The sequence below is a fragment of the Agelaius phoeniceus genome, assembly GCF_051311805.1.
Source record: "Agelaius phoeniceus isolate bAgePho1 chromosome W unlocalized genomic scaffold, bAgePho1.hap1 SUPER_W_unloc_2, whole genome shotgun sequence".
Lineage (NCBI taxonomy): Eukaryota > Metazoa > Chordata > Aves > Passeriformes > Icteridae > Agelaius > Agelaius phoeniceus.
In genome coordinates, this window is record NW_027509867.1 from 9,218,009 (window position 1) to 9,245,869 (window position 27,861).

The window sequence follows — 27,861 nt, forward strand, 5'->3', positions numbered from 1 at the left end:
GGAAGGAGCAGGAGCCCCTGGAGAAGCTGTACCGGGTGGGGATGCTGCTGCTGCTGCTGCTGGGGACAGCCAGGATGACATCAAGGGTGACAAGCTCTTCCTCAGCCTGGCCACTGGAGGCTGAAGGTAATGGACTTTGATTCTGGCACCTTCTTCAAAGGCAAACTCCACAGGGAATTTGCAGATGAGTCCCCAGCCGGGGAAATGCTGCCAGATTTGGGCACGGCCCAGCCTGGCTGGGAAGCAAAGGTTCCCCCTTTGCTGGGGCAGATGCAACTCATCCTTCAGTCGCTGCCCAGCTGCTTTTTGGCAGGGCTGGGGGATGGGCTGGGCTGGGTATGAAATGGGAGTGGGCTCCTGGCCCTGCCAACAGCCCCCAGCAGCCACCGTGCCCCAGGCTGGGGCTGGGGCTGGGGCTGGGGCAGCCAGCCCGACACAAACAAAGCCCCATGGTGGGAGCAGAGGTGGGACTCCAGAACCTGTGCAGGGGCTGCTTTGCTGTGCAGGCAAGGAAGGGCTTGGGCTGCTCCACTGCCCTGGTTTGCTTTGGGATCACCGTGATTTTGGGGGGCAGTGCAGGGGGGAAGAGAGAAAGTGTGGGCTTCCCTCAGCCATGGCTGGGTTTTTCCCTACCATGTAGGAGTTGGGCCTCCCACAAGGCCCTGACAGAGATAAGAGTTTTTCCCGTTGTTTTTGTTTTCCCTTTTTGCATCTAATCTCTTTTCAATAATGTGTTGTTTGTTTTTCCAGAGGAAGTGTTCTAGGTGGTCCAGTGTGGATGGGGAAGTGCTTGGGAGCAGCTGTGGCGTGGATGGGCCGTGCCCTTGGAGAAGGCTGAGGCCATGGTTTGGGAGCAGCTTTTCTTGCAGCCGTGGCTGGCGTGAGGTGGGTCCCTGTGTGCTTGGCAGGGTGGGATCAGAGCTTTTGGGAGATGGCAGCGAGCACAGGAGCATCCTGCTCTGGGCAGCTGCTGAGGGCTGGATGTGCCGTGGCTGGCTGCAGGCTGGGCACATGTCCTGCCCTCCTGCTCTGCTGCCAAAGGCAGCAGGGATGGGCAGCTCTGGGCACAGCTCTGGGCACAGCCAGCATGGCCTGGGCACCGCAGGCCTTGGCACAAGGGCACAGGAGCCCTCAGCTGACGGGCGGTTTCTGCTTTCTCTCCTTGCAGCCGGGCTCTGCGGCTGCTGAGGCTGCTCTGGGCTCTGCCAGGGCACTGCTGGGCTCAGCCCTGGGCCCAGCTGGGCTGGCTCTGCCCTCCCATTGCTCTGACAGCTCTGCATCAGACGAGCCCGTTGCGAGCACAGCGCCTGAGCTTTCTGCTTTGGCAGCTGAGTGAGACTCTGCTGCAGGCCCAGAGATTGCAGCTGGGGACACACATCCAATTGGCAAGGACCCAAAGTCTCCACAGTCCCAGCTGAACGCCTGGATCTGTACAGGCTGTTTTGTCTGTCCCATTCTTCCTTCTTGATTGGCTGGAATTGTGCAGTTGCACTTTCTTCCTCCTCTAGCAGTGCCACGAGTGGGCCAAAGCTGGCGAGTGGGCCGTGCTCCTGAGGCAGTGCAGTCTGGAGCTAGTGGATGGAGAATTGCCCTTCTGCACTGCCAAACCAGAGCAAAAAGCTGTCAGTGGGACTTGGTGTCTCTAAGAAATGCCTGACAGTTTCAAAGGGAATGTGCAGCTCATTTCCAGGCTGAGAAGGAAGGGCATCTTCTAAAGGATTTGGGCTTTGACAGAGTTTCCATTCCCAGTCCTGCTTGGAGCTGGAAGGGCACAAAGCAATTTCCTCTTGCTTCGACCACAATTTCAAGTAGCAATGTTGGAAACAAAGCCCAAAATCTTTTAAAAGGCTGCTGAGGTCAGTAAGATGGATCCATGCCATCAGCACATTTACCATGTAAATAACTCAGTTCTCTTTTTAAAAAGATCATTTACCTCTTAATGCAAAGAATGTAACTTTGCATTTATGTTTTGTTTTTTTCACTAACATTATGTTATATTTTTTCTCTAACACTTGGATTTTATTCTTATCTTTTACAATTTACCTATTTTTTTCCTTTTTCCTTTTTTTTCTTTTAAATAGAAAACATGTCCTATCAAAGGAATGTCCTTTGCTCCTGGTTCCCGTGTGGAGCAGCTCCCTTCCTGCTGGCTGAGCTGCTCAGGCAGAGCCCGGCAGCTCCTGGCCCTGCAGGGCTGAGGCTTTTCCCCGTTGCTGGGCACAGACTGATGGAGCAGCACTGCTGAACACGGGCACACAGAGGGACCAGGAGCAGCTGCCTCTGCCCACCTGAGGCTCCAGGGCCCAAACTCTGAGCAGCCAGGGCTGGAAGAGACTGGCAGGATCTGATCCCTGACTCTGGGCCAGGGCTGCACAAATGACCCCACAGCAGCAGCAGCAGCAGCAGCAGCAGATGGAGCTGACTTTCAGCACAGCCCCTGCCCCTGTTCCCTCCCGTGTGCAGCGGTGTCACAGCAGCCTGAGGCACCTGGGAGCCCCCAGTGCCAGCAGGGACTTGAGATGGCAGCCCTGGGCTCCTGGAGGCTGTGCAAGGAACGGAGCTGGGCACTCCCTGTCCATGGGGAGCTTGCAGATGGAAAAGGCTGCTGTGCCCAGGCAGCTCCAAGGGCACAGAAAGGAGGCTCTGGAGCACTGGATCTGGGCCAGTGCCACAGTCCTGGGCAGCAGCCAGCCAGCCCTGGGGAACAGAGGGCACAGCACGAGGGACAGAAGCAGGCAAGGGCAGAGACTGGAGAGAGCCAGAGCCAGGAGCAGGAACAGCTGCTCCATTGCACTCTTGGAGAAAGCTCTCGGCTGGTTCCAAGCGCTGAAAGGCGTGAAGGGCAGAGAGGAGGCCACAGCAAACAATGCTCCTGTTTGCACAGCCTCCCCTCTCCGTGTCCCAGAAGGAATTGCATGGACTGTGCTCTTCTCTCCGAGTCGTCTCGTTCAGCATGAGCAGCTCAGCACCAGGAGCTGAAGGAGCTGAAGCCTCAGGCCACAGGAGCTGGGCAAGAGGAGACTTTCTGAGCAAATGAATGCTGCTAACATGGACCCAGCTGAATGCAGTGGATAGAATCATGGAATCACAGAATCCTTTCTGTTGGAAAAGCCCTCTGAGCTCACCCAGTGCAGCCGCTCAGCCAGCAGTGCCAAGCCCAGCACTAAACCACGTCCCTGAAGTGCCAAGGCCTGGACAGCAGCCCTGAGTGAGGCCTGAACAGCAGGCCCTGAGCCAAAGGTGGCCTCTGGAGGAACCTTCCAACCAAAGGTTATCTTTGTATCTGCTCCCTGATGAAATATGCATGGTCATTAGCACTGTGATAGATGTAGCCACTCATTAGTGAAACATGTATTGACCTTTGTGTATTTAGAAGCCAGACCCGGCCATGAAATCTGACATCTGGCCTTGTTTGGGGCTGAATGGTCAAAGTCACCTCCCTTGGTTCCTCCTGGGGCCCTGGCCAGGCTTTGGGAGGGAGCCAAGAGGAGGATGAAACCAGATGTTGCCACACTAGCAGTGCTGTCAGTTTGTCCATTCAGCACTGTCAGAGCTGGGCCCTCTCCCAGCGGGGTTGGAGCCTCACCTGTGGCTGGAGGCACCTGCAGGCATTGCCAGTGCCCAGGAGTGGCTCTGCAGCCCTTGGCTGTGACAGCTTCCCCAGCTGCTGTGTGGGTCTGGGCGATGGTAAAGGCTGAGGGTAACTGGGGCTGGATCTTTCTCAATCACTGCAGGCAATCTTTGGTGGGGATGGTTGGGTGCATTGCTGAGCTGCTCCTGTTGTGATTCTTTGCTGCTTTGAGCTGCAGGAAATGACACTGATTCCTTCAGTTGGTGTCTGTGTCTTTGGTGCTGACCCTGCCCACTGGTAAAACAAAACTGGCACAGTCTGGCAAGATCCCAACAAAATGTCACTTGTTCAGTGTAAATGTGAGGAATCAGTGCCATCAGAAATTCCCAGATGGGAAGCCCTTCCCTGGAGTTCCCTGGCTCTGGAGTGGGCTGAGGTGGGAGCCCCGTGGGAGCAGTGGGGCAGTCGGGTAAAAGAGGCTGCACCCCTGGATGGCTTCAAATGCATCCAAAAATTACACATGGGAAAGGAAAAGAACTTGTGGGTTTGGGAAGACGAGGGTGAATTTTGTAAATGACACTTTGGAAACAGCACCAACATAAGGAAAAGCTGTTGTGGGAACACTCCCACATGGGGTGACAGAAGAAGGTTTTAATCTTGAGCTCAGGTTCACCTATACAAGTGAAGAAATAATAATAATAATAATAATTTTAATTATAATATGTAATACTTTAATGTAATATAACACAATAATTTATATTTTTATCTATGTAATTAAAAATTGATAATGTGAAATAATGCTGACAATACTAATTTGGTAGCTTTGGCTGCTCACTGTGACACTAAATACCCTACAGAAAAGGACTGGCCAAGACCCAAATGTCTGTAGTAAACTTTGTGAATTGTATACAAGGAATAAAGGGAGGAAGGGAGGAAATTGGCTGTTTTTACAGGATTTGCTGATACTGTGATGCAGAGTGCTTTGTCTGTTGCTGTGAAAAATACAGTGATGAAGCCTGCAGGGTTTTTCATATCCCAGACAAACCACAAGCTGCAGGATTGGTTGAATGGGTGAAGGGGTTGTTTAAAAAGCAGTTGAAAAAATGAGGAGATGGGAACCTTTGCCCATGGAGAACCCATCTCCCAGATGTGCTCCATGCCCTTAACAATGGCCCATGGGGAAATGGAAACCCCTGTCTGTGCATGGCTGCACCCAATTTACATTAATGAACTAAATCAATTATTAGAAGAAGTAAGAAGTGATGCTGTTAAAATATCCAACAGCACATCCTGCGAGCTCCAACAAACACAAATGGGGCTCTGCAGAACTGCACAGCCTTGGATTATCTGCTTGCTGGCCAGGGAGGATCCTGGGCTATTCCAGGACAGGAATGTTGCAGGAATGTCTATCAGTGCTGGGTTTGAGGTCCAACAATCAGGAATCACCTCAATAGAAAGATCAGGAGAAGAGAGGCAGAAAGAAGAAAATTCCTCATAGTGGGATTGGCTCCCAAATTGGAGGCTGCTGTGAAATGCATTCGTGGCAGTCACTGCAATCATTGCATTGTGAGCACTTGGTGTGTTATGATTCCATGTTGGAGTTATTGTGACACCTTGTGCTGGAAATGGAGTACTGGGACTTGTCTAAAAAGAGACACAGTCTCAAGAAAAATGAGGGCATTTGATAAAGAACAGAGAATAGCAACTAATTAGGCAGGTTTTAAAAGGAATGCAAATTGTAGCTCTGAGTAATGAATTTGAACAGCACATAATTGAAGAACAAGAGATGCCTTTGTGCCTAATACCTAAATCTAAACTGTGTTATCCAAAGAATTGTTCTGAAGGTTGCAGTTCATCTGTAGGTTAAAGCACTGAGTGAAGCACTGAGGCCTCAGCAGGCCCTGACTGAGGCCTGAACAACAGGCCCTGAGGCAAAGCTGAGCTCCAGATGAACCTTCCAACCAAAGGTTATCTTTGTATCTGCTCATTAATAAATCATTATTAGCAATATAAGCTCTGTACATGTTCATTGGTGAAATATGGATTTACTTTTTTTTGTTTTTGGAAACTAGAAAAGGCCTCATCTGACTTTGTTTGGGGCTGAATGGTCAAAGTCACCTCCCTTGGTTCCTCCTGGGGCCCTGGCCAGGCTTTGGGAGGGAGCCAAGAGGAGGATGAAACCAGATGTTGCCACACTAGCAGTGCTGTCAGTTTGTCCATTCAGCACTGTCAGAGCTGGGCCCTCTCCCAGCGGGGTTGGAGCCTCACCTGTGGCTGGAGGCACCTGCAGGAATTGCCAGTGCCCAGGAGTGGCTCTGCAGCCCTTGGCTGTGACAGCTTCCCCAGCTGCTGTGTGGGTCTGGGGGATGGTAAAGGCTGAGGGTAACTGGGGCTGGATCTTTCTCAATCACTGCAGGCAATCTTTGGTGGGGATGGTTGGGTGCATTGCTGAGCTTCTGCTTTTGTAATTATTTTCTAACGATTATGTGCTTTGCTGAGCCTCTCCTATTGTAATTTTTTGCAGACATACATTAGATAAATTACACAATTCCTTCAGTTGGTGTCTGTGTGTTTGGTGCTGACCCTGCCCACTGGCAAAACTCAGCCTGTGGGCTCCATGGAACCAAGGGGACCCTTGTGACACAGCAGGGCCTCCTGTAACCAGGGGACCGTGGTGACCCTATGGGGCCTAATGGAACCAAGGGGCCATTGTGACACCGTGGGGCTCAAGGAACCACAGATACCATTCTGACTCTGTGGGGACTCATGGGGACAAGGGGTCCATTGTTTTCCCCTCCCTGGCACTGCCCAGTTCAGCCTTTCCCTGCCCCTGCCCCAGCCCAGCAGAGCAGCAGAGTCAGGTCAGGCCCTGCAGCAGGAACTGGAGGCCCTGAAGGTCAGGGACAGCCACTCTGTGTCTGGGATGCTCAGCAGATGCTCAGCTCGGGCAGCTCCTGCAGCCCCAGGGCCAGCCCCGCTGCCCAGCCCAGCAGCAGAGTTGGCCCCGGGGCTCCTCAGGCAGCTCCTGCTGGCCCAGGGACAGGGCAGCCTCTTGCCAGGGCTCCTCTGCACCCCCACGGGCTCCTGCCCTGCTCCTGGCCCATGCCAGCTGCCCCCAGAGCCTTTCCCAGGGGAACACGTCTGTGCTGGCCCGAGCAGCCATTGCTGCAGCCCTGCCCTGCTGCCCAGAGCCCCGAGCTGGGGCTGCTGCTCTGCAGAGCACGGGGGCTGTGCTGCCCGGGGCCCTGGGCTGCCTCTGCTGGGCTCTGCTGCTCAGCCTGGGACACAGAGGCAGCTGAGGGTGCTTCTGCCCTGACCCCCTCCCACACGGGCTCTGCGGGGCCATGGAGGGGCTCAGAGGTGCCTGCCTTGTTCCAGGGCTGCTAGAGGGGCTCGGGGCTGCCCTGGATCCTCCTGGGGGAGATCCCTGAGGGGCAGAGGAGTCAGTGCCCAGACTCCTTTCCCTGTGCCTGCTGTGTCCCTGGGCTGCAGAGCTCTCCTGGCTCACAGCAGACATTCAGGCCTTGATCTCAGGGTGACCCCACGCTGGCCAGGCCTGTGCCCAGTGAGCTCCACTCCCTGCTGGTCCCTGGCACACTCTGTCCCTGCAGGTCCCCTGTGCTCTCCTGCAGCTCCCAAGGCCCTCCAGACAAACATTCCCCTGCCATCAGCCCTGGCACAAGCTGCAGAGCCCCAGGAAGGTTCAGCACAGACCATTCAGCATCTGATGGGCACTGGCCAGCAACCAGCAAAGCCTGACCCAGACCTGAGTCCCCTGAAGGCCCCAGTGAGACCCTGATCTCATCCCACTGAGCCCTGGGAGAGCAAGGAACACAAGGAGCCTCTTGAGAGGCCTTAGAGTGTCTCTGCAGAGGAGCAAAGCCTCCCTGCCCTGCCTCAGGAGATGCCCTTTGCTGATGGAGCTGCTGTGCTGGAGCCCAGCTGTATCCCAGCAGTGCCCATGGCCTGTCCCTGCCTGGGGTCACAGCAGGGACACGCAGCAGGACAGGGACCAAGCTGCCAGAGCACTCTGGCCTTGCACCCACAGCAGGGCTGGGGAGGGGAGTGTGGAGCTGGGGGGAGCAGATGTGCAAAGAGGCAGGGCCATTGTCCCTGGCCGTGCTGCTGTGCTGGGAGCCCCTTCCCTCAGCCTCTGCTCACAGGCACTGCCCCTGCAGAGCCAGAGAAGGGCTGAGGAAATGCCTTGGACACACAAGGCAGGGCAGACACTGGATTTTATTGAAATGAACAGGGAACAAGCCTCCTGAAACTCTTTGTGTTTCAAAAAAAGTAGATGTTCATGTAGAAATGCTCAGTGTAGTATTACAGCATTTTATAAAAAACATTATAACACTGGAAAAATAATAAGAAAAAGTCCCCATGAAAAAATAGACAAATAGGAAAAAATGTCTGAGAGATTGTAAAGAGTTACATTCTGAAGGTTCTGAAGCAGAAAAGAGAGAGTTTATTATTTCTGAAAGATAAAGTCATCATTTTCCTCAGGGCATCCTTGAGCTCCTGGTTCCTCAGGCTGTAGATGAGGGGGTTCAGGGCTGGAGGCACCACCGAGTACAGAACTGACACAACCACATCCAGGGATGGGGAGGACATAGAGGGGGGCTTGAGATGAGCAAATGTGCCAGTGCTGAGGTACAGGGAGACCACAGCCAGGTGAGGGAGGCAGGTGGAAAAGGCTTTGTGCCGGCCATGCTCAGAGGGGATCCTCAGCACAGCCCTGAAGATCTGCACATAGGAGAAAACAATGAACACAAAACAACCCAAAAAAAGAAAAGCACTAAAAGCAAGAAGCCCAAATTCCCTCAGGTATGTGTCTGAGCAGGAGAGCTTGAGGATCTGTGGGATTTCACAGAAGAACTGGCCCAGGGCATTGCCATGGCACAGGGGCAGGGAAAATGTATTGGCTGTGTGCAGCAGTGAATAGAGAAAGGCACTGGCCCAGGCAGCTGCTGCCATGTGGGCACAAGCTCTGCTGCCCAGGAGGGTCCCGTAGTGCAGGGGTTTGCAGATGGACACGTAGCGGTCGTAGCACATGATGGTCAGGAGGGAAAGCTCTGCTGAAATAAAAAAAGCAAAGAAAAAGAGCTGAGCAGCACATCCAGTGTAGGAGATGTTGCTGGTGTCCCAGAGGGAATTGTGCATGGCTTTGGGGACAGTGGTGCAGATGAATCCCAGGTCGCTGAGGGCCAGGTTGAGCAGGAAGAAGAACATGGGTGTGTGCAGGTGGTGGCCGCAGGCTACGGCGCTGATGATGAGGCCGTTGCCCAGGAGGGCAGCCAGGGAGATGCCCAGCAAGAGGCAGAAGTGCAGGAGCTGCAGCTGCCGCGTGTCTGCCAATGCCAGCAGGAGGAAGTGCCTGATGGAGCTGCTGTTGGACATTGGCTGTGCATTGGCATGGGGATCTGTAAGAAAATGTAATCATGGAATAGTTGGGTTTGGAGAGGACTTGAAATATCCCAGCACAGCCTGGGGGCACTTTCCCCCCACTGCCTGCCCAGGGCTCTGCTGCCTGGAGCTGTCCCTGCCAGCAGCTGCTTCCCTGTGCCCAGGGCTGGGCCCTGCCAGTGCTGCCAGAGCCCAGCCCAGCCCTGGGGGCTCAGCTCTGCCCTGCAGAGCCCTCCCAGCTCAGGCACTGCCCAGGGGCAGCTCTGGCTCTGCAGGCTCTGATGGCAACGTCAGAGCAACCCTGAGGAGGCTTGGAAAAGTGACACTGATGCTGCTGTGAGGGGCCCTGTGCTGATTTTTTTACTGCCTGGTTTATAAACATCTGAGAAGATTGTGTTTTAAAACCTGAACTGAGAGGTAAATATCTATGTGCAAATTCCAACCCAGAGGAGTAGATTAAAAAAGCAGGATTTTCCCTTTTATACAGCCCCTGCCTTGCTGTGCTCCCTGTATGATCTACTTGGAAATGTTCTGCAGTTAAATGCCATGCTGGGAGCACTCCTGAACAATGCAGCATCCTCCCCACACAAGGAGAACACTTCCAAGCCTCACCAGCTGTCTCCTCCCACCCAGATCTTGTCCCCCAGTGCTGGGAGCAGCTGCCAGGGCTGGCTGAGAGCTGTCCCTGGCAGGCAGCAGAGTCCCTGCCCCAGCACAGCGCCCTGGGCTGCAGGACCCTGCTCTGCAGGACAGCCCTGGGCACCCCTGGCTGCTCTGCACAAGAGACAAGCAGAGAATGTACTCACAGGCTCTGCAGGCATTGGCATGTTCCAGCTGCAGGAGATGGCTCCAGGAGCTGCAGCTGCATTGTCCTGCAGCCAGAGGTTCCTGTGCCAAGGGCTGGCAGTGATTGTGCCCCAGGCACTTCTCAGCCCCTTCCCAGCCCTGACTGATTGAAGCTCTCTGTGCCTCTGGGCTGTGCCCGCGCTGGCTGCAGGCAGTGCCCCAGCCCTGCTGGGTTGGCACAAGAGTTGCTCATCCAGAGAAATGTGCTTTTGAAGCTCTTCTTGGTGACCAGGAGCTGCCTCTGTGCCAGGAGCCCAGCCCAGCTCAGCAGCACAGACACAGCACAAGGACTTTAATCGGCCTCTGGGGCTTTGTGCTCAGGCCCTGAACATCAGTCCCTGAGAGGGAGCTGAAGAAACCTCTCCAGAACGCCATGTCAGAATCCTACTCCAAAGTTTCTTGGACTTTTAATGGGTCCCAGAGAGGGACACGACTGAGCAAGTGTCCCCAGGCCCCAGGCAGAGCAGAGAACTGCAGGCAGTGATGACAGGTGGGGACAAAGAGAAGCCAAGTCTTGGTGCCCTGGGGCACAGCAGGGTCTGTGCCAGCAAGGGCTGGGAGGAGACACCTTGTCCTGAGGCCCTGGGGCCTCCTGGCACAGCCCCAGCCAGGCTGGGCACTGTCAGCCCCTTGTGCTGCCCTCAGCATCCCCCCCTAGCCCACATCCCAGTGGCCTCAAGGATCTGCTGCAAGGAGTCCCTGGGGAGCCTTGCTCAGCAATGGCCCTGGGGGCTCCTTCATGCTCCCTGCAGGGGCTGCAGCTTTTTCAAAGCACTTTGGCTTTGGCTTTTGCCTTGGACTCTCTGAGAGGTTTGTGCAATCATGGCACCAATTATCTGCTGTAATTAGTCCCTGGAGAGGCTTTGTCAGTAACAACACTCAGTGGGGCTCATTAATGCTTCAAGGTACTCCAGTTATTTGAAGGTACTTGGTGTTTCCCATTTTGATACAGACTCTGTGAGAGGTTTGTGCAATCATGGCCCCAATTATCTGCTTTAACGAGTCCCTGGAGAGCTTTCTACTGACAGTCAGTGGGGCTCAGTAATGCCTTGAGGTACTTCACATTTTTTAAGGTAGTTTGGAATTTTCTGTCCACACTGAGACTCTGGGAGGTTTTTGGTCAATCCTGGCCTCCAATTGTCTGCTCCAAGGAGTCCATGAGGAGCCTGTGTTGGGGATGGACCTCACTGAGACCCATTCATGCTTTGAGACATTTTGGGGTTTTCTTCTGACTTTGACTCCTGGAAAGGTTTGTGCAATCTCCTCTCTGGCCCTGAGGTTCCACGGCTCAGCTCCAAATGCACCACAGGGCTCATCAGGATGCAGCAAGTCCTGACAAACCATGGCTCTGCCTTGATTTCCCTCTGCTCTAATGCAGTTTATCAGGGATGTATCTGGAGTGATTTTGGTTTGCTAATTTGAGATTTCTCAGCCAATGCATCTATTAATGCAGTGGGATCAGTGTTGGCTGATTACCATTGCACTCACTGGAATATATTTACTCATTTCCTGCTGTGAGATAGGATTAGGAGAAAGGCAATGCAGGCTCAAAATTTTAAAAGGGTATATAGAAAAGTTTATTACCAGTAAATAAAAGAAAGAGTAATAAGAATCTGAACACTTCTCCTCTCCCTACAACCTTTTCTTTCTTACTGACACTGTAAGGAGACAAAACCTGAAAGTTTCAGTCAGTTTACACCATCTAGAACAGCCTTTCTTCAGTTCACTTAGGGAGAGGAGTCTCTCTTTCATGCTATGGAGACTTCTCCATAAGAAAAACGTTTGCTCGTGGCTCTCAAATCCCACGAAGAGCAGCTGCCCAGAAAATCTGCAATCGTGAAGTCCTTCCCATTTTTTTTCAGTTTTCCCCACAGTTGTGTTTATGGGCCATGTCAACTTATCGGTTATTAGTTCAAAGATGAGCTGTTCAAGAGCAAAGATTCTCTTCATCTATTTCTGAAATCATCCTCATCTTCGAGAACAGAAATCTTCTTTTCTCTCCCTGAGGGCACAGGATCTCACCACTCTTCTCTCTTTCTCTATTTAAACTTCTCATGGGATCACAGCTCCTTCAACATTTGCTTACTTTAGCATGGAGGTTTTTGCTGAACAAGTCATCTACCCATATTTTCAATTACATATTGGGAAAAAGAGAGTCTGACATATTAATTACATCCTTCTCCATAGCTTTACAAGAGGATTTCAGCCCCAAGATCAAGGCATCTCCTCATCCCTCCCATCTGGGGCTCAACTTCCCCTTCAGTGACCTTAGTGTCTTCATGTTGCTCCTCTGTGTGCCTGCACTTTGTCCTTTTCTCTCACTGGAGGGAGGATGGAAGCACTGAAAGAGTTCATATCTCACCCGGGGCCTGCAGATGGTTCTGTGCCCCCGGCCGGGCTCGGTGCTTGCGGCCGGAGCTGTTTTACGATGGAGGTTTCTGCAGCGGCTGCGCTGGGGCTGTGTCAGGATGGGCCGCGCTGGGGCAGGGCCAGGATCTCAGCAGCCAGGCCAGAGCACAGCAGCAGCACGGCCGGGGGCCGATGGCTTCTCCTGCCCCTGCCCGGGGCTTGCGGCTGAAGCCCAAGGGTGGCAGAATCTTGGCCGAGCCGGCCCAGCCCGGGGCTGCTCCTGGGGCCCGGCGGATCCTGGCTGGGCCCGGGCTGGCGGCGGGGCAGGGCTCAGCAGGGCCCAGATGTTCCCAACTGCAGCCATGGCCCGGCCCGGCCTCGGCCCCGCGGCCTCCCCTGCCCTGCCCGGCAGCCGATGGGGCCTGGCGGGGTCCCTGGGAAGGGGCCCGGCCCCACGGCAGGACCCGCCCAGCCCAGCCTGGCTGAGACGGGGCCGGGTCAGCCTTGTTACCTCTGGGCCAGCCAGAAGGGAAAGAGACCCTCCCAGGCTTTCCCATCTTTAACATGTGTCTTCACAGAGGGGTGTACAGTTCCCTTAGCGGTTTAACAGATTGTCAATTCTCAAAGTTAATTACTGATTGGTTTTTTAGTCAGACACGGAGGAAACTGCTAGCAGCTTCTTTTAGGACATCACTTCCATGATGCCAAACCCTCACAACTGCACAGAGCACAGAGTTCCTTCGTCCATATGTAGTAGTCATGTGCCCAAGTCCTCAAAAACTCTTCTTGGGAGATGTCTGGGCCCTTTCCAAGGTTTTTTCAACTGAAAGCATTCAACTCAGAGTCTAAGAAAATCACCAGAAGACGTGGCCAGCCTGACCTGTCTGTCCTTGCTACTTTTTTCTGGGAGCAATCTTTGGATATATGGAATTTGGGAGGCCAAATTCTAATTTTGGCCATGGACCCTGGACATGAAGGTTGGTTCTTTTCCGTAGGAAGGAAGGAACAGAGCCCCAGTGTTTGCCAGGAAGAAGAGAGTGACCACCAGAGGACAAGGCCAGCCAGAAGTGGCAGGTTTTTTTCTGAGAGAAACCCTTGCAGATAGGAAAATTTTTTGAGAGAATACCAATTTTGGCAATGGACATTTAAAAAGAGGGACAGTTCTTTTCTATAGCAAGGAAAGCACGGAGCCCCAGTGCTCCAGGAGCTGATGAGAGGCAGCCCTTGACATCCCCACATCGCCCAGACCTGTCAGGGGACCCCTGGGAGACCAAACCAGCCAGGCCTGTTCCATGTTCCCTCGGTTCCATGGGGCCCCACAGTGTCCCAATGGTCCTTTGCTTCCCTGAGGCCCTGAGGTGTCATAATGCCCCCTTGGTGACACCAGGCCCTGAAGGGTCCCAATGGTCTCCATGGTTCCATCAGGCCCCACAGAGCCATAATGGTCTCTGGGTTCCATGAAGCCCCGCGGTGTCACCACGGCCCCTTGGTTCCATGGGCTCCAGTGGTGCCACAATGATCCCCATGGTTCCATGAGGTCCCCACAGTGTCCCAGTGTTCTCCATGGGAAGGAAAGAACCCAGCCCCAGTGTGGCAGGGGCAGTCACCAGAGGCCAAGGGCAGCCAGGCTTGATGGTACTGGCAGATTGTGCCTGGGAGCAACCCTTGGATATACAGAATTTTGGAGGTGGAATCCCAATTTCAGACATGGACACTGGAGGATAAGGATGCTTGTTTTCCATTGGAAAGAAAGCACGGAACACTGATACAACAGTGACATTTGGGGATCTATGGGGAGCATTGGGGATCGTTTCTGCACCTCGTGACCCAACAGGAGCTTCTCTAATAAATGTTGCCTGAAGCTCCCACTGTGCCCATCACAGGAACCCATGTGAGTGTCTGGGACATCCCAGCTCTTTGGCAGCCTGGGGACTCCTGGGATGTCACCATGGAATGGCTGTGACTGCCTCTGACCACAGGGCTCTTTACCATCCTAGAAACCCCTCGGAGGTCTCCATGGAGCCCCTGTCTCTGCCTGTGACATTCCAGCTCTGGAACAGCCTGGAGACTCTTGGAAAGATCCCATGGAACCCTTCTGAGGGCCTGTGACAAATCTGATCCTTAGCAGGCAACCATCACCAGCCCCCTGTTGCTATGTTCAGTCCCTTGGCAGCTCCATGGAGACCCCATGCCAGGGGTGGTTGCCATGGCCACCAGGGCTGGCACCAGCTGGGATGCTCGCTTTCCAGGGGCCGGGCTTCAGGAATGGAATTCCCCAATTTCCTGCTCCCGCTAAAACCGCGCTGCCCTCGCTGCCCTCCCGCCTCCCGTGGAAAGCAAAAAAGGCAAAGATCCCAGGTTGGGATAAGAACAATTGATTGGGAACAGCAACGAGATAAAGAACAAACAGGAACAGAAACAATATTGATAACAGAAGGGATAAGTAAAACTATTTACAGAGAAAACTACAACATCAACAACTAGGTCTTCCTGGCAATGTATTTCCTCCTGTCTGGAAAGGACACCCTTCTCCTCAGGGAGAGAGAGAGCGAGAGTCCCTTTCCTGCCCCTGGCAATGAACTGAGGTGGGAGTGAATGTAATGACAAGGCCATGGCCAGACCATCATGTTCTCCAACCCCACATCATGTCATTGGCAGGGGCAGGAAAAGGGACAGGTGTCTTCCCAGCAAGGATCATGGGGAACATGGATCACCAGGACTCTGACCAACGTGGGGTCTCCAATGGGGGATAAAGCTGGAGCAGTGCATTAAACTCTTCCTGCAGTTGGGGCATGTGCAGGGCTTCTTTTACTGGTGCCTCCGTTGGTGTCTGGTCAAGTGAGAGCTGCTGGTGAAGCTCTTCCCACACAGGGGACACTCGCAGGGCCTCTCCCCAGTGTGGATGTGCCGGTGGGTGACGAGGGTGGAGTTGTGCTTGAAGCCCTTCCCGCAGTCGGGGCAGTGGAAGGGCCTCTCATCCATGTGAATGCGCTGGTGCTGGAGGAGCTGAGAGCTGGTGTGAAACCTCTTCCCACACTCGGGGCACTGGTAGGGCCTCTCCCCTGTGTGGATCATTTGGTGGATGATCATTTGGGTCTTCCTACTAAAGGTCATCCCACATTCCCCGCAGTTGTATGGCCTTTCCCCAGTGTGGATCCTCTGGTGGCAGATCAAGAGAGACTTCTGCCTAAAGCTCTTCCCACATTCCCCATACTCATAGGGCCGTTCCCTGGTGTGGGTCTTGTGGTGGGAGATCAGGTTAGAGTTCTGGCAGAAGCTCATCACACATTCCCCACACTTGTAGGGCTTCTCCCCGGTGTGGATCCGCTGGTGCCTGATGAGGTGGGAGTTGCGCTTGAAGCCCATCCCACAGTCAGGGCAGCGGAAGGGCCTCTCATCCGTGTGAATCCGCTCATGCAGGAGGAGATCAGAGCTGGTGTAAAACCTCTTCTGACACTGGGGACACTCGTAGGGCCTCTCCCTCTCCCCAGCGTGGATGCGCTGGTGGGTGATGAGGGTGGAGTTGCGCTTGAAGCCCTTCCCACAGTCAGGGCAGTGGAAGGGCCTCTCCTCTGAGTGAATCTGCTGGTGCTGGAGGAGACTGGAGCTGGTCTGAAACCTCTTCTGACACTGGGGAAACTCGTAGGGCCTCTCCCCAGTGTGGATGCGTTGGTGCCTGATGAGGGCAGAGCTGCAGCTGAAGCCCTTCCCACACTCCCCACACTCGTACGGCCATTCCCCAGTGTGGATCATCTGGTGGCTGATCAGGGTGCTGCTCTGCCTGAAGCTCTTCCCACACTCCAAGCACTTGTGGGGCTTCTCCCCATCATGAAGCTGCTCATGGACCACCAGCTCTGAGCTCTGGCTGAAGCTCTGTCCACCTTCCTGGCTCAGGGTGGGTCTTTCCTCCTCAGAGCACCCTGGGCTGGGTTTTGAGCCGCCCCTTCTGTGGGATCTCTGGGGCTTTTCCTCCACGTTGGAATTCTGCACCGTGGAGCCATTTATAATGGCCTCTTCCACGAGATTCTGCTGTGGGGATTTCTCCTCCCTGGTCTCCATCCTCAGCTCCTTCCCTGGGGGAGGAAGGACAAGGAGAGGATGGGATTTGCCTCCATGCCAGAGGGAAGGGGAAGGAGATCCCCCCAGTGCATCCCCGGCAGGACGGGGTTGGCAGCAGGGTTGTCCTGCAGCCGGGGGCTGTGCTGGGCTGGGAGATGGAGCAGGAGAGAGGGGGAAAGGGGCACTGACTTCCTCCTCACCTGCCTGGCTGTCCCAGGGCATTGTGTCAGTTTGAAAAGACAGGTGTCTGCTAAGGAAGGCAGGAGACTCCCTTGAAATGGAAAATGTTAATCCCTTCACTTGGAATTATAATTTTCAAAACAAGAGGCTGTCAAGCAAAGTCTATGGGAATAGGAATAACAATTCTTCAGAAGGAAAATTAAAAATACACATGCAGTAGTACTAAAAACTACTTACAGAGTAAGAATACGTCCTGACACCCTGTGGGTCAGAGTGTTGGTAGCACTCCTGTTAAATGGTGGCTGCAGTGCTCCTGCAGGGACAGGTGTGGTTCTGTTGGAGCAGTGATCCTGTGGAAGGGTGGAGTTTTCCTCTGAAGGTCCAGTTGTGGCGTCGATCGGCCTGGTCTTCCTCTGGGATCCAGTGGAGCTGAAAGCTGCTCTTCTGGGAATCCTGTGGGAGAAGGCTGACTCTGTTGTTCACATTCTCAGATTATATCCAGGTAGGAATGCTTGGCTCCTCCCTCTGGGCAGAGCTTCTCACAATGGGATGATGGAATTTTTATCAGTGACACTCAATGGCCCATTAACAGAAGATATCTCCCTGGAGGGAGGATTCATGTGGAAAAGATAAAGTAAATTGCTCAATCAACAGATGATAATTGCCCCACCTTTAACAAAGGGTAATTGAATACACACCCAGCTAAACCTGAGACACTGTTCCAGCCTTGGAAAGCAGGATTTGGTACCAGGATTCTTTAGGGAATGCAACCCTGATTGAAGGCAGAGATAGAATCTCCAGAGCCTGCAGCCAGAAATGGACAGTTGTGTGATACTCATTTCAACATCTTCTCTTTTGGAATTATTGACTAATGATTATTTGCTTTGCGTACCTAATATTTTTGTAATTTTTTGCAAATTTGCATTATCTAATTACACTGTTCCTTAAGTTAAGTTTGGTGTCTGTGTCTTTGGTGCGGGCCCTGCCCACTGGCGAAACAGGGCCCAATCCTGCCTAAGTGTTACCTGGGGAGACAAAACCCTGACTGCAAATGTGCCCCCTTCCTCCTTGTTCCCCACACTTCATGCACTGATCATGATGTCCTATGGTCTGGGGTATCCCTGGGGTCAGCTGGGATCTCCTGTCCTGGCTGTGTCCCCTCCCAAGCTCCCCCACACCCTCAGCCCCTCCCCAGCGTGGCCGAATGAGGGGCAGGACAGGCCTTGGCTCAGTGCGAGCTCAGCAAGAACAAAACCATCTCTGCGTGCTCAGCCCTGTGCTCAGCCCCCGGGCCCGGCATTTCCTCCACTGCCACCCCGGACCCCCCTTTCCCACCCCTCTGCCCCACGGCCGCCGCAGCACCGGCTGACAATAGAAGCAAGTCTGTGGCAATTCCAAGTTTCCTTGGTTCCTGCACAGCTCCAGCTCAGCTGCTGGCAGGTTACAATTAAAGAAAAGTGCAAATTCGGCCCAATACAGATATTATTAAAAGGAAGGGAAAGCTCTGTGTAGCTGTCACAAAGGTGACAGGGATGAAGAGAATAATGATTCTCACATTTGGAAAAAACCCAAGCCTGGGAATTCAGTAGTTATTTGGGAATTGAGCTACTTGAGCTGGGCTTCTTGTGGGACTTTTAGCAGCCTTGTGTTCCTCACCATGTGGTGAATGAACCTTGTCAGTCTTGCTGGTATCATTTGCTCCATTTCCTCCAGTGATTTTAACAAACTTTTCAAGTAGGGACAACAAAGTATTTTCTTTACACTCCAGTCCCACAACAGCCATTTTCCTCATCAGTTCCCCCATAGGTCGCTCAGACGAAGCTGCATCCAAGTTTCCAAGAGTTCCTCCAGAGAGACACACAACCTCCTCAGAGGAAGGAACCATGCTGTTGTCAAAGGCAACTGGGGTCAAAGAACAGTGCCCTGAACTCACTGTGCCAAAATAATTTTGCAATCTGGTTAAGAAAATATTAGAGAGATGCCATTTGCCCTGGAGCAGGGCAAGTGTGACATTGTCCCCTGTGTGTGTGGCCTTCCCAGGGTGGGGGTTTTACACCTGAGCCAGTTTGGGTAAGGGGGGTGGTGTTCACCCCCTGAGCAGGGATTCCCCCACTGTTTCAGGCTGCAATGTAAGATGGAACCAAATGCATGTTTTCAATGCCCATCTTCATCAACTGCTAGAAACAGGTGGGGCAGTGTTCTTTATCTCTTCCATGCTTCAGCCCTGATAACGCCCTCCAGGGGAGATATCTTCTGGGAATGGGCCATTGAGTGTCACTGCAGGACTGATCAAATTCCATCCTCCCATTGTGGGATGCTCCGCCCAGGGGGAGGATCCAAGCATTCCTACCTGGATATAAGCTGAGCCTTGCAACACCAGGAGCAGCTTGCCTACTGGATTCCCAGAGGACAAGAGCTCCAGAACCACCCCTGGACCTTCAGAGGAAGACCAGACCCTTCTACAGGATCACTGCTTGGACAGAATCACGTTCATCACTCCAACAGGACTGCAGCCACCATTTAATGGGACTGCAGCCACCAGCCTGACCAGCTGGGTGTCAGGGTATATCCTGACTCTGTCAGTTTAAGGCAGTGTTTCTGTATCATTGCCTTGATCTAAATTTTCTTATTAAATTGTAATTCTGGTTTAGACTCTCCCCAGGTTTGCCTTCAAACCAGTACAAAATTCAATGTACTTATCCCTTGTTTTCTTCTCAAAACAGGATTTTCCATCCCTTAAACTTGGCCAGATGGAGGAGGAGGCTGTGAGGAAGAAGAAGGTGCTCCAGGAGCCCCAGGCAGGTGAGGAGGAAGTCAGTGCCCCTTTCCCCCTCTCTCCTGCTCCATCTCCCAGCCCAGCATCATCCCCGGCTGCAGGACAACCCTGCTGCCAACCCCGTCCTGCTGGGGATGCACTGGGGGGATCTCCTTCCCCTTCCCTCTGGCACGGAGGCAAATCCCATCCTCTCCTTGTCCTGCCTCCCCCAGGGAAGAAGCTGAGGATGGAGACCAGGGAGGACAAATCCCCACAGCAGAATCTCGTGGAAGAGGCCATTATAAATGGCTCCACGGTGCAGAATTCCAACGTGGAGGAAAAGCCCCAGAGATCCCACAGAAGGGGCGGCTCAAAACCCAGCCCAGGGTGCTCTGAGGAGGAAAGACCCACCCTGAGCCAGGAAGGTGGACAGAGCTTCAGCCAGAGCTCAGAGCTGGTGGTCCATGAGCAGCTTCATGATGGGGAGAAGCCCCACAAGTGCTTGGAGTGTGGGAAGAGCTTCAGGCAGAGCAGCACCCTGATCAGCCACCAGATGATCCACACTGGGGAATGGCCGTACGAGTGTGGGGAGTGTGGGAAGGGCTTCAGCTGCAGCTCTGCCCTCATCAGGCACCAACGCATCCACACTGGGGAGAGGCCCTACAAGTGTCCCCAGTGTCAGAAGAGGTTTCACACCAGCTCTGATCTCGCCAGGCACCGGCAGATTCACACAGAGGAGAGGCCCTTCCTCTGCCCTGACTGTCGTAAGGGCTTCAAGCGCAACTCCCACCTCATCAGGCACCAGCGCATCCACACTGGGGAGAGGCCCTACGAGTGTCCCACCTGTGGGAAGAGGTTTCAGACCAGCTCAAATCTCCGCCTGCATGAGCGCATTCACACGGAGCAGAGGCCCTTCCGCTGTCCTGACTGTGGGATGGGCTTCAAGCGCAACTTCACCCTCATCAGGCACCGGCGCATCCACACTGGGGAGAGGCCCTACGAGTGTCCCCAGTGTGGGAAGAGCTTCACCCAGAGCTCTGACCTGACCAAACACCAACAGAGACATCAGTAAGGGAAGTCCTACAAATGCCCCAAGTGCAGGAGGAGCTTCGTGCACTGGTCCAGCTTCATCCCCCATTGGAGGATCTATATTGGGAAAAGCCCTGGAGATCCATTTTCCCTGTGATCCATGCTGGGAAGACACCTGTACCTTTTCCTGGCCCTGCCAATTACATGATGTGGGATTGAAGAACATGAGGGTCTGGCAATGGCCCTGTCATTACATTCACTCCCACCTCAGGTCATTGCCAGGGGCAGGAAAGGGACTCTCTCTCTCTCTCTCCCTGAGGAGAAGGGTGTCTTTTCCAGGGAGGGGAAATACTAAACTGGGGAGAGCCATTAGTTGATGTTGTAGTTTTCCCTGTAAACAGTTTTATTGATCCCTTCTGTTATCAATATTGTTTCTGTTCCCTTTTTTCCTTATCTCGTTGCTGTTCCCAATAAATTGTTCTTATCCCAGCCTGGGATCTTTGCCTTTTGTGCTTTCCATGGCAGGCGGGAGGGCAGCAAGGGCAGCGCGGTTTTAGCAGGAGCAGGAAATTGGGGAATCCCATTGCTGAAGCCCGGCTCGTGGAAACCGAGCATCCCAGCTGGTGCCAGCCCTGGTGGCCATGGCAGCAGCCTTGGGAGCGGGTCCCTGGCTGGGGCTGTGGGAACCTCTTTCCTCTGGTGCCCAGGGACAGGAGTGGAGGGAGCGGCTGCAGCTGAGTCGGGGCAGGCTCAGCTTGGATCTCAGGAAAATGTTTTTCCCTGTAGCCTGCTCTGTGGTCACGGAGCTGGACAAATGCTGGCCAGCTGCTCCCGGTGTGTGGCCGGAGGAGAGCACAAGATCTGCCACCCCCAGGTTCTCCTCGAAAACCCTCGGGTAGTGGTGCTGTCTGCGGCCTGGGGGCCGCAGGCGAGAGCGTGGCTACCAAGTCCCGAGATAAAGGAAGGAGAGAGTGCACACCCGTGTGGATGCCAAGGTGCTTTATTTCCCAGGCCCGACCAGTGATGGGTGTCAGAGGAGGACGGCTTAGGGAGGCACCGATAAAGGGAATGGGTGTGACAGGAGGAGACTCAAGGTGACCAATAAACGAAGACCACGCGAGGAGCGTGGGACACAGCTGGACCAATAAGGATTACATAAGGGAGGGAAGAGCCTCTGGAGGCAAATCATACATTGAGGAAGGGATGATTGACACGGAAGGTTCTCGAAATAAAGAGGGGTGGTTGCAATGATAGACAGGGGAAGTGGGCAGCACCAGGAGGGAGGAAATAAACTTATAAGGGCATAAAGGGAAGGATCAAGGGATCAGTCACCTTGAGGGACAAGCCATTGGCGGGAAAACAAGGGGTAACCAACTTAGGGAGAAACCATTATGAGGGAAGTACACGGGGGGAACCGAGGGCCAAACCATATTTCTAACTTATAGAAGGGATAAACAACTTCACAACTGAACTCATATAAACATTTTAAAACACACGACAGCCACAGAGCAGTTAGACCCGTTTCTGGGGCCCAATATGTATACATGGGAGGAAATGCAATCATTAATGATTATGTTGTTCACACCAGAAGAAGGACACATGATCCGAGCGGCTGGGATACAAATATGGGAAAGGGAGCATGTGCAAGGACCGCCTAGGGATCTGAAAATGCCCATAGTGCGCCCCACCAGGGACCACAGCAGCACTGGGGGGAGGCAAGACATGGAGGAATATAGAACATTGATTATAAGAGGCATCAAAGAAGCAGCTCCACTTTACCAAAATGCCCATGAGGCCTTCAATGAGCAGCAAAAGAGCAAAGAAACCCCCACAGAGTGTTTAGAAAGGTTGAGGAAATATATAAGGCAGTATTCAGGGGTTGACCATGACACGGTGGCTGGACAGATCTTACTAAAGATAAATTTTGTCACTCCCATCTGGCCAGATATACAGAGAAAGTTAGAAAAGTTAGATGGTTGGCAAGAAAGGAGGTTAGAAGACCTTTTAAGGGAAGCACAGAAGGTGTATGTAAAAAGGGATGAAGTGAAGGCCAAGGCAAAATCAAATGGTAGCTGCCATTAGGGAAGGAAACCAGCATGCAAAGAACAACTCAGGTAAGGGAGGGAGATTCTGAGTGCGGGAGGATAGGTGGAGGGAGGATGCAGGCCCCTGGGCCTCCACACAAAAAGGAGAGTTTAGGAAACAAGGGAACCCAGGACCAGTTTGCTTTTCCTGTAAAGAGAGTGGGCATATAAGAAAGAATTGCCCCCAGAAGGAAAAGGATCTGAGGGTCTATGAGACTGAGCAAAAAGGAGAAGTGGAAGACTAGGGGTGTCAGGGGCTCTACCTCCTGGGGACAGAATACCATCAGAAGCCCTTGATAACTTTAAAAATAGATCCCCAGGAGGAAGAATTTGTATTCTTAGTAGGCACAGGGACTGAAAGAACTTGTGTTTGTAGAATCCCAAAGGGGTGCAGAAAGAGTCAAGATACTGAGCAAGTAGTAGGTGCTAAAGGGAAAGGGTTCAAAGCCTCATTTGTAAAGCAAATAAAGTTTGAGGGAACAAAGAAAATGGGAACCAGGGATGTTCAATTCGTTCCAGATGCAGGGTGAAATTTATTAGGACAGGATTTACTGGTGCAGTTTGACATCGGAGTGCTTCTAGAGTAAGGGAAAATGATAGTTAAGCTTCTCCAATTAAGGGAAGAAGATGAGGAGAAAATTCATGAGATGGTGTGGGCAAAACCAAAAAACCAAGGTAAATTGAACATGAAACCTATAGTAATAAAAAGAGTTAATGAGAACCATCCAGTTCGGGTACGGCAATATCCACTCTCCCTGGAAGGGAGACGAGGACTGCAGCCACTGATCCAGAACCTACTTGAGGACAGGACCTTAGAACCATGTATGTCCCCCCATAATACACCCATATTACTAGTAAAGAAGTCAGATGGGACTTACAGGCTTGTCCAAGATTTGAGAGAAGTGAACAAAAGAACAGTGAATCCGTACCCCGTAGTGCCTAATCCCTATACACCATTGAGTAATATCCCCCCAGAACACCAGTGGTTTAGCGTGATAGACCTAAAAGATGCTTTTTGGGTGTGCCCACTGGCAGAGCAAAGTCGGATATATTTACCTTTGAATGGGAGAACCCTGATTCTGGGAGGAAACAACAGCTCTGTTGGACTGGGTTACCCCAAAGGTTTTCTGAATCCCCAAACCTCTTTGGTCAAACCCTAGGAGAAGTAACACAACTCTTCTCCATCAAACCTGAGATAAAGCTCATCCAATGTGTAAATGATTTGCTTCTCTCAGGACAGGAAGAAAAAGAAGTTTGGGAATCCACCATAGTGTTGTTAAATTTTCTGGGGGACCAAGGACTTTGGATATTAAAAGAGAAACTTGATTTTGTAGAGAGGGAAGTAAAATACCAAGGACATGTGATTTGTCAAGGGAGCTGGCGGCTGAACCCTGAGAGAATTACAGGGATTGCTTCAGTCCCACCGCCAAAAACTAAGAGGGAAGTCAGAAGGTTTTTAGGCCTGTTGGGATATTGTAGGCTATGGATTGAAGGATACACGCAGTCCATCCAGTTCTTGTATGAAAAGTTAGCAGAAGAAGAGATTAGGTGGGGAAAAGACAATGAACAAAAGTTTGAAGTTTTAAAGCAAAAATCAGTCAGTGCACTGGCACAGAGTCTTCCTGCATTAGACAAACCTTTCTATTGTTTGTGGATGTAGAAAAAGGGATAACACATGGAGTGTTAGCCCAGGACTGGGGAGGATCCAGGAAACCAGTGGCCTATTTATCAAAACTGCCAGACCCTGTCAGCCCGGGGTGGCCAACCTGCATTCAGGCTGTGGCAGTGACTGCCCTACTCATAGCAGAAAGCAAAAAATTACCCTTTGGGGGAAAATTGAAGATATATATCCCAAACTCAGTAAGGAGTATCCTGAGCCAAAAGGCTGAGAAATGGCTCACTGATTCCCAAGTGCTAAAGTATGAAGCCATCTTAATAGATAATGGTTTAGAGCTGATCATGAGTAACCAACTCAACCCTGCCCAGTTTTTGTATGGAGAACCAAGTGAGGAACTAATACATAATTGCCTAGAGGTTATAAACTATCAAACTAAAGGAAGAGAGGACCTAAGAGATCAAACACTCCAAGGTGGAAAATGACTGAGCATCGATGGATCTTCACGGGTAATAAAAGGGCACAGGGTATCGGGGTACGCTACAGTGCATGAAGGGATGGTGGCCATAGAAAAGGGAAAGTTACCTTCCAGCTGGTCAGCGCAAGCATGTGAGTTGTATGCCCTAAAAGGAGCTCTGGAAATATTGGCACAGAAAAGGGGAACAAAATATACAGACTGAAAATATGCTTTTGGAACAGTGCATATCTTTGGAAAAATTTGGGAAGAGAGGGAGCTAGTAAATTCAAAGGGAAAGGGACTGATTCATGAAAAATTTGTCTTAGAAGAGTTAGAAACCTTACAATTACCAGAGGAAGTAGTGGTGGTTTATGTTAAAGGACATCAAGAAGGGAGCAAGGGAACAATTTCACTGATTTAGAAGCTAAAAATGCAACTGAATCAGAGACAGAAAAACTAATAATAGTATTAACCCCCATGAGAGAAATGCAAAAAGTCCCTGTATTCAGTGGGACAGAAGAAGAAGAACTCCTTAAAACAGGAGCCAAGAAAGATAACAAAGGGAAATGAGCAGATGGAAGGAAATAATAATAAACCCCTTGCCAGGAAAATGCTAGAAGGCATACATGGAACAACACATTGGGGTACACAAGTGCTAAGGGATCAATTTCTAAGGAATTGGGGATGCACAGGAATTTTCAGAATCGCTAAGCAAGTAACTGAACAGGGTGTGATATGTCAACAAGTGAATAAGAAAATCATGAGGCAAACACCCAGAGGAGGGCAAGAACTGGCCTTAAGGCCCTTCAAAACATCCAAGTAGACTTTACTGAGCTTCCCCAGGTACAATGGTGGAAGTTTTTACCAGTGATAGTAGATCACGTAGCTCATTGGATAGAGGTGGTACCCACTGTGAAAGCCAATGCCAATGTTGTGAGTAAAACACTTCTAGAATCAATCATTCCCCAATATGGGATGGCAAACAGGATTGATTCAGACCAGAGAACTCATTTCACATTGAAGATATTGCAGAAAGTTGTTCAGGCCCTGGGAGTAAAATGGGAATTACACACTCCATGGCATCCACAGAGTTCCCATTGGGTTGAGAGAATGAATCCAACTCTTAAAAGAGCTCTAGTTAAGCTAATGATTGAAATGCAAATGTCATGGATAAAATGTCTCCCTTTGGCCTTATTAAGAATGAGAACCTAACCCCAGTCAGATCTGGGGGTGTCACCCTATGAAATGATGTTTGGGTTTCCCTTCCTGACCTCACCCCAGAAGGCTGCCACCTATGAGGAAGGGGAAGCCAATGCCAAGAAATAAATGATGTCTATAGCACAAACCTTAGAAGGGCTAAGACATAAAGGGGCAATTCCTCAAACTACCACCCTGGATTTCAGAATCCATAATATTAATCCTGGGGATTGGGTGATGATTAAGCCATGGAGAGATCAGCCTCTAACTCCTCAGTGGGAAGGTCCCTTTCAGGCACTGCTCAGCACCGAATCGGCCGTGCGAGCTGCAGAGCGGGGATGGACTCATGGCAACAGAGTCAAAGGCCCAGGAGAAGAACCCAAAGAGTGACTGTAACATCCAGGCTGGGTGAAACAAGATTGACTCTAAAACAGACTGAGAGAAAACCAGAAAAACACCAAGACTCCCAAAAAGTAGAGTCAAGCTTCCACCAACCATCTCAAGAACTGTCTTCCTGTTTTCATGGGTGAGAATTACCAGCATCTGTTGAGGGGGAGTACACAAGGGACTGTAAAAGGTAATGGGACAGCTTCTTCAAGAAAATAAGACAAAGGAAGGAGGGCAAGGCTGGGTTGGCCCCTTTGTTCACTACCAAGAAGGCTCCATAGCCCTGCTGTGGGCAGCAACCCTGTAGGCACGGTAAGGTTGGGACAAAAGGCCAGACCAGACCTCTGTCATTCCTCAGTTGTCTTTTAATTCAACAGGGACTGGAGGGCAGGACCGAGTTGGCCTCTGGACTCACCCCTAAGATGCACCAACTATGGGTAGCAGCAGCACAGGCATGGTAGATGGGAGTCAAAGCCACACTGGACCTCTGGGATGCCCTTTTGTCCATTCCTAATGAGTGTGTCTAAGGAAAACCTGAGATTTTTTTCTCCTGTTCCCACTGTCCTTGCCCACATCAACAGATGCTGGTATGACTCATTCAAGAGAGAGAAAAAATTTTTTACTTAACTGTTTGAGCAAAATGACTTATAGAAAAAGAAAACGGGGGTTTGTTATAGATGAGTAATCCTATGGTTGGCTCTCACAATTAAGGGGTGAATATTAAATATATGTTATGAGAAGTTTTGTTGGTGTACAGTTATCCTTCCCCTCCCCCTTGCATTGTTATCACAGGATGGCCTCAGTAGTTGGGGCATTTGGGAGGGTTGGCTTGTTCCTATGGCAGCACCTGACTGTGGTGATGTTCACAGGGGTTCTTGGATGAGGGAAGAGATGAGAATGTTGACTCCATGTTTCAGAAGGTTTATTTATTATTTTATTATATATATTATATTAAAACTATACTAAAAGAATAGAAGAAAAGTTTTCATCAGAAGGCTAGCTAAGCTAAGAATAGAATGGAATGATAACAAAAGCTTCTGTCTCAGACAGAGAGTCCAAGCCAGATGACCGTGACTGGCCATTAATTAGAAACAACTCTATGAGACCAATCACAGATCCACCTGTTGCATTCCACAGCAGCAGATAACCATTGTTTACATTTTGTTCCTGAGGCCTCTCAGCTTCTCAGGAGGAAACATCCTAAAGAAAGGATTTTTCATGAAAAGATGTCTGTGACACCTGACCTCCAATCAAGGTGTGAGACAGTGATCTCCACCACTGGACAGTGAAGAAGGAGTCGATTGACAAGACTTTGGGAGGGGCCAGAGGTATAAAAGACAGAGCATCCATTTTGTAGATGAGCACATCCTGACTGAATCCTTTGCTTCTCGCACTGTGTTATTTTCTTTATTCAGTTTTCTGTTGTGTTTTGATAAGATCTTGATATTTTAAATTTTTGAAAGTGAAAATGGTTTCTCACATGAGGTTGGAGAATGTGGGGCAAGGTTGTCCACACTGGGTCAACTCTCAAGGTAAAACTTCTCTGACCTGGTGAGACCTCCTTAGGAGCAGCCCTACATCAATATAAATCACAGAAAGCTGCAATCAGCTCTTCTCTGAAGAGAACAGTAATAAAATACACTCTTGAAAATAGGATTACTTATTCCTTAGAAGGTCATTGAAATATTTCTTCACAACTGTAAAAGGAAATCTGCCTAATAAACGCTCCAGAGCCGAGGGAAATCAAGGCAGAGCCATGGTGTGTCAGGACTTGCTTGACCCTAATGAGCCTCATGGTGCATTTGGAGCTGAGCCCTGGAACCTCAGGGCCTGAGATTGCAGAAACTTTTCCAGGAGTCAAAGTCAGAGGAAAAACTCAGAGTGTCTCAAAGCATGAATGGGTCCCTCTGAGGTCCATCCCCAACACAG

The 27,861-nt window shown here is 51.4% G+C and overlaps 3 protein-coding genes across 3 annotated transcripts in view; 1 reads left to right on the forward strand and 2 right to left on the reverse strand.

The window, feature by feature from the left end:
- Positions 1 to 27,861, forward strand: part of LOC143692713 (uncharacterized) — a 452,855-nt gene that overhangs the window by 314,671 nt on the left and 110,323 nt on the right. The window contains 1 exon segment of the mRNA XM_077172954.1: positions 19,589 to 20,176. Coding sequence (XP_077029069.1) covers positions 19,589 to 20,176 — 588 coding nt within the window.
- LOC143692732 (olfactory receptor 14J1-like) lies at positions 8,000 to 8,968 on the reverse strand. The gene has a single exon (XM_077172975.1). The coding sequence runs from the start codon at positions 8,966 to 8,968 to the stop codon at positions 8,000 to 8,002; it is 969 nt and encodes a 322-aa protein (XP_077029090.1).
- LOC143692609 (uncharacterized) lies at positions 14,978 to 16,084 on the reverse strand (the record flags this gene model as incomplete). Its single annotated transcript, XM_077172859.1, has 1 exon — positions 14,978 to 16,084. A coding segment is annotated over one exon (1,107 nt), but the record flags the coding sequence as incomplete, so codon positions are not given.

Bases quoted from the DNA above. Each gene is read 5' to 3' on its own strand.
- LOC143692732 (XM_077172975.1), bottom strand. From the start codon at position 8,968: ATGTCCAACAGCAGCTCCATCAGGCACTTCCTCCTGCTGGCATTGGCA.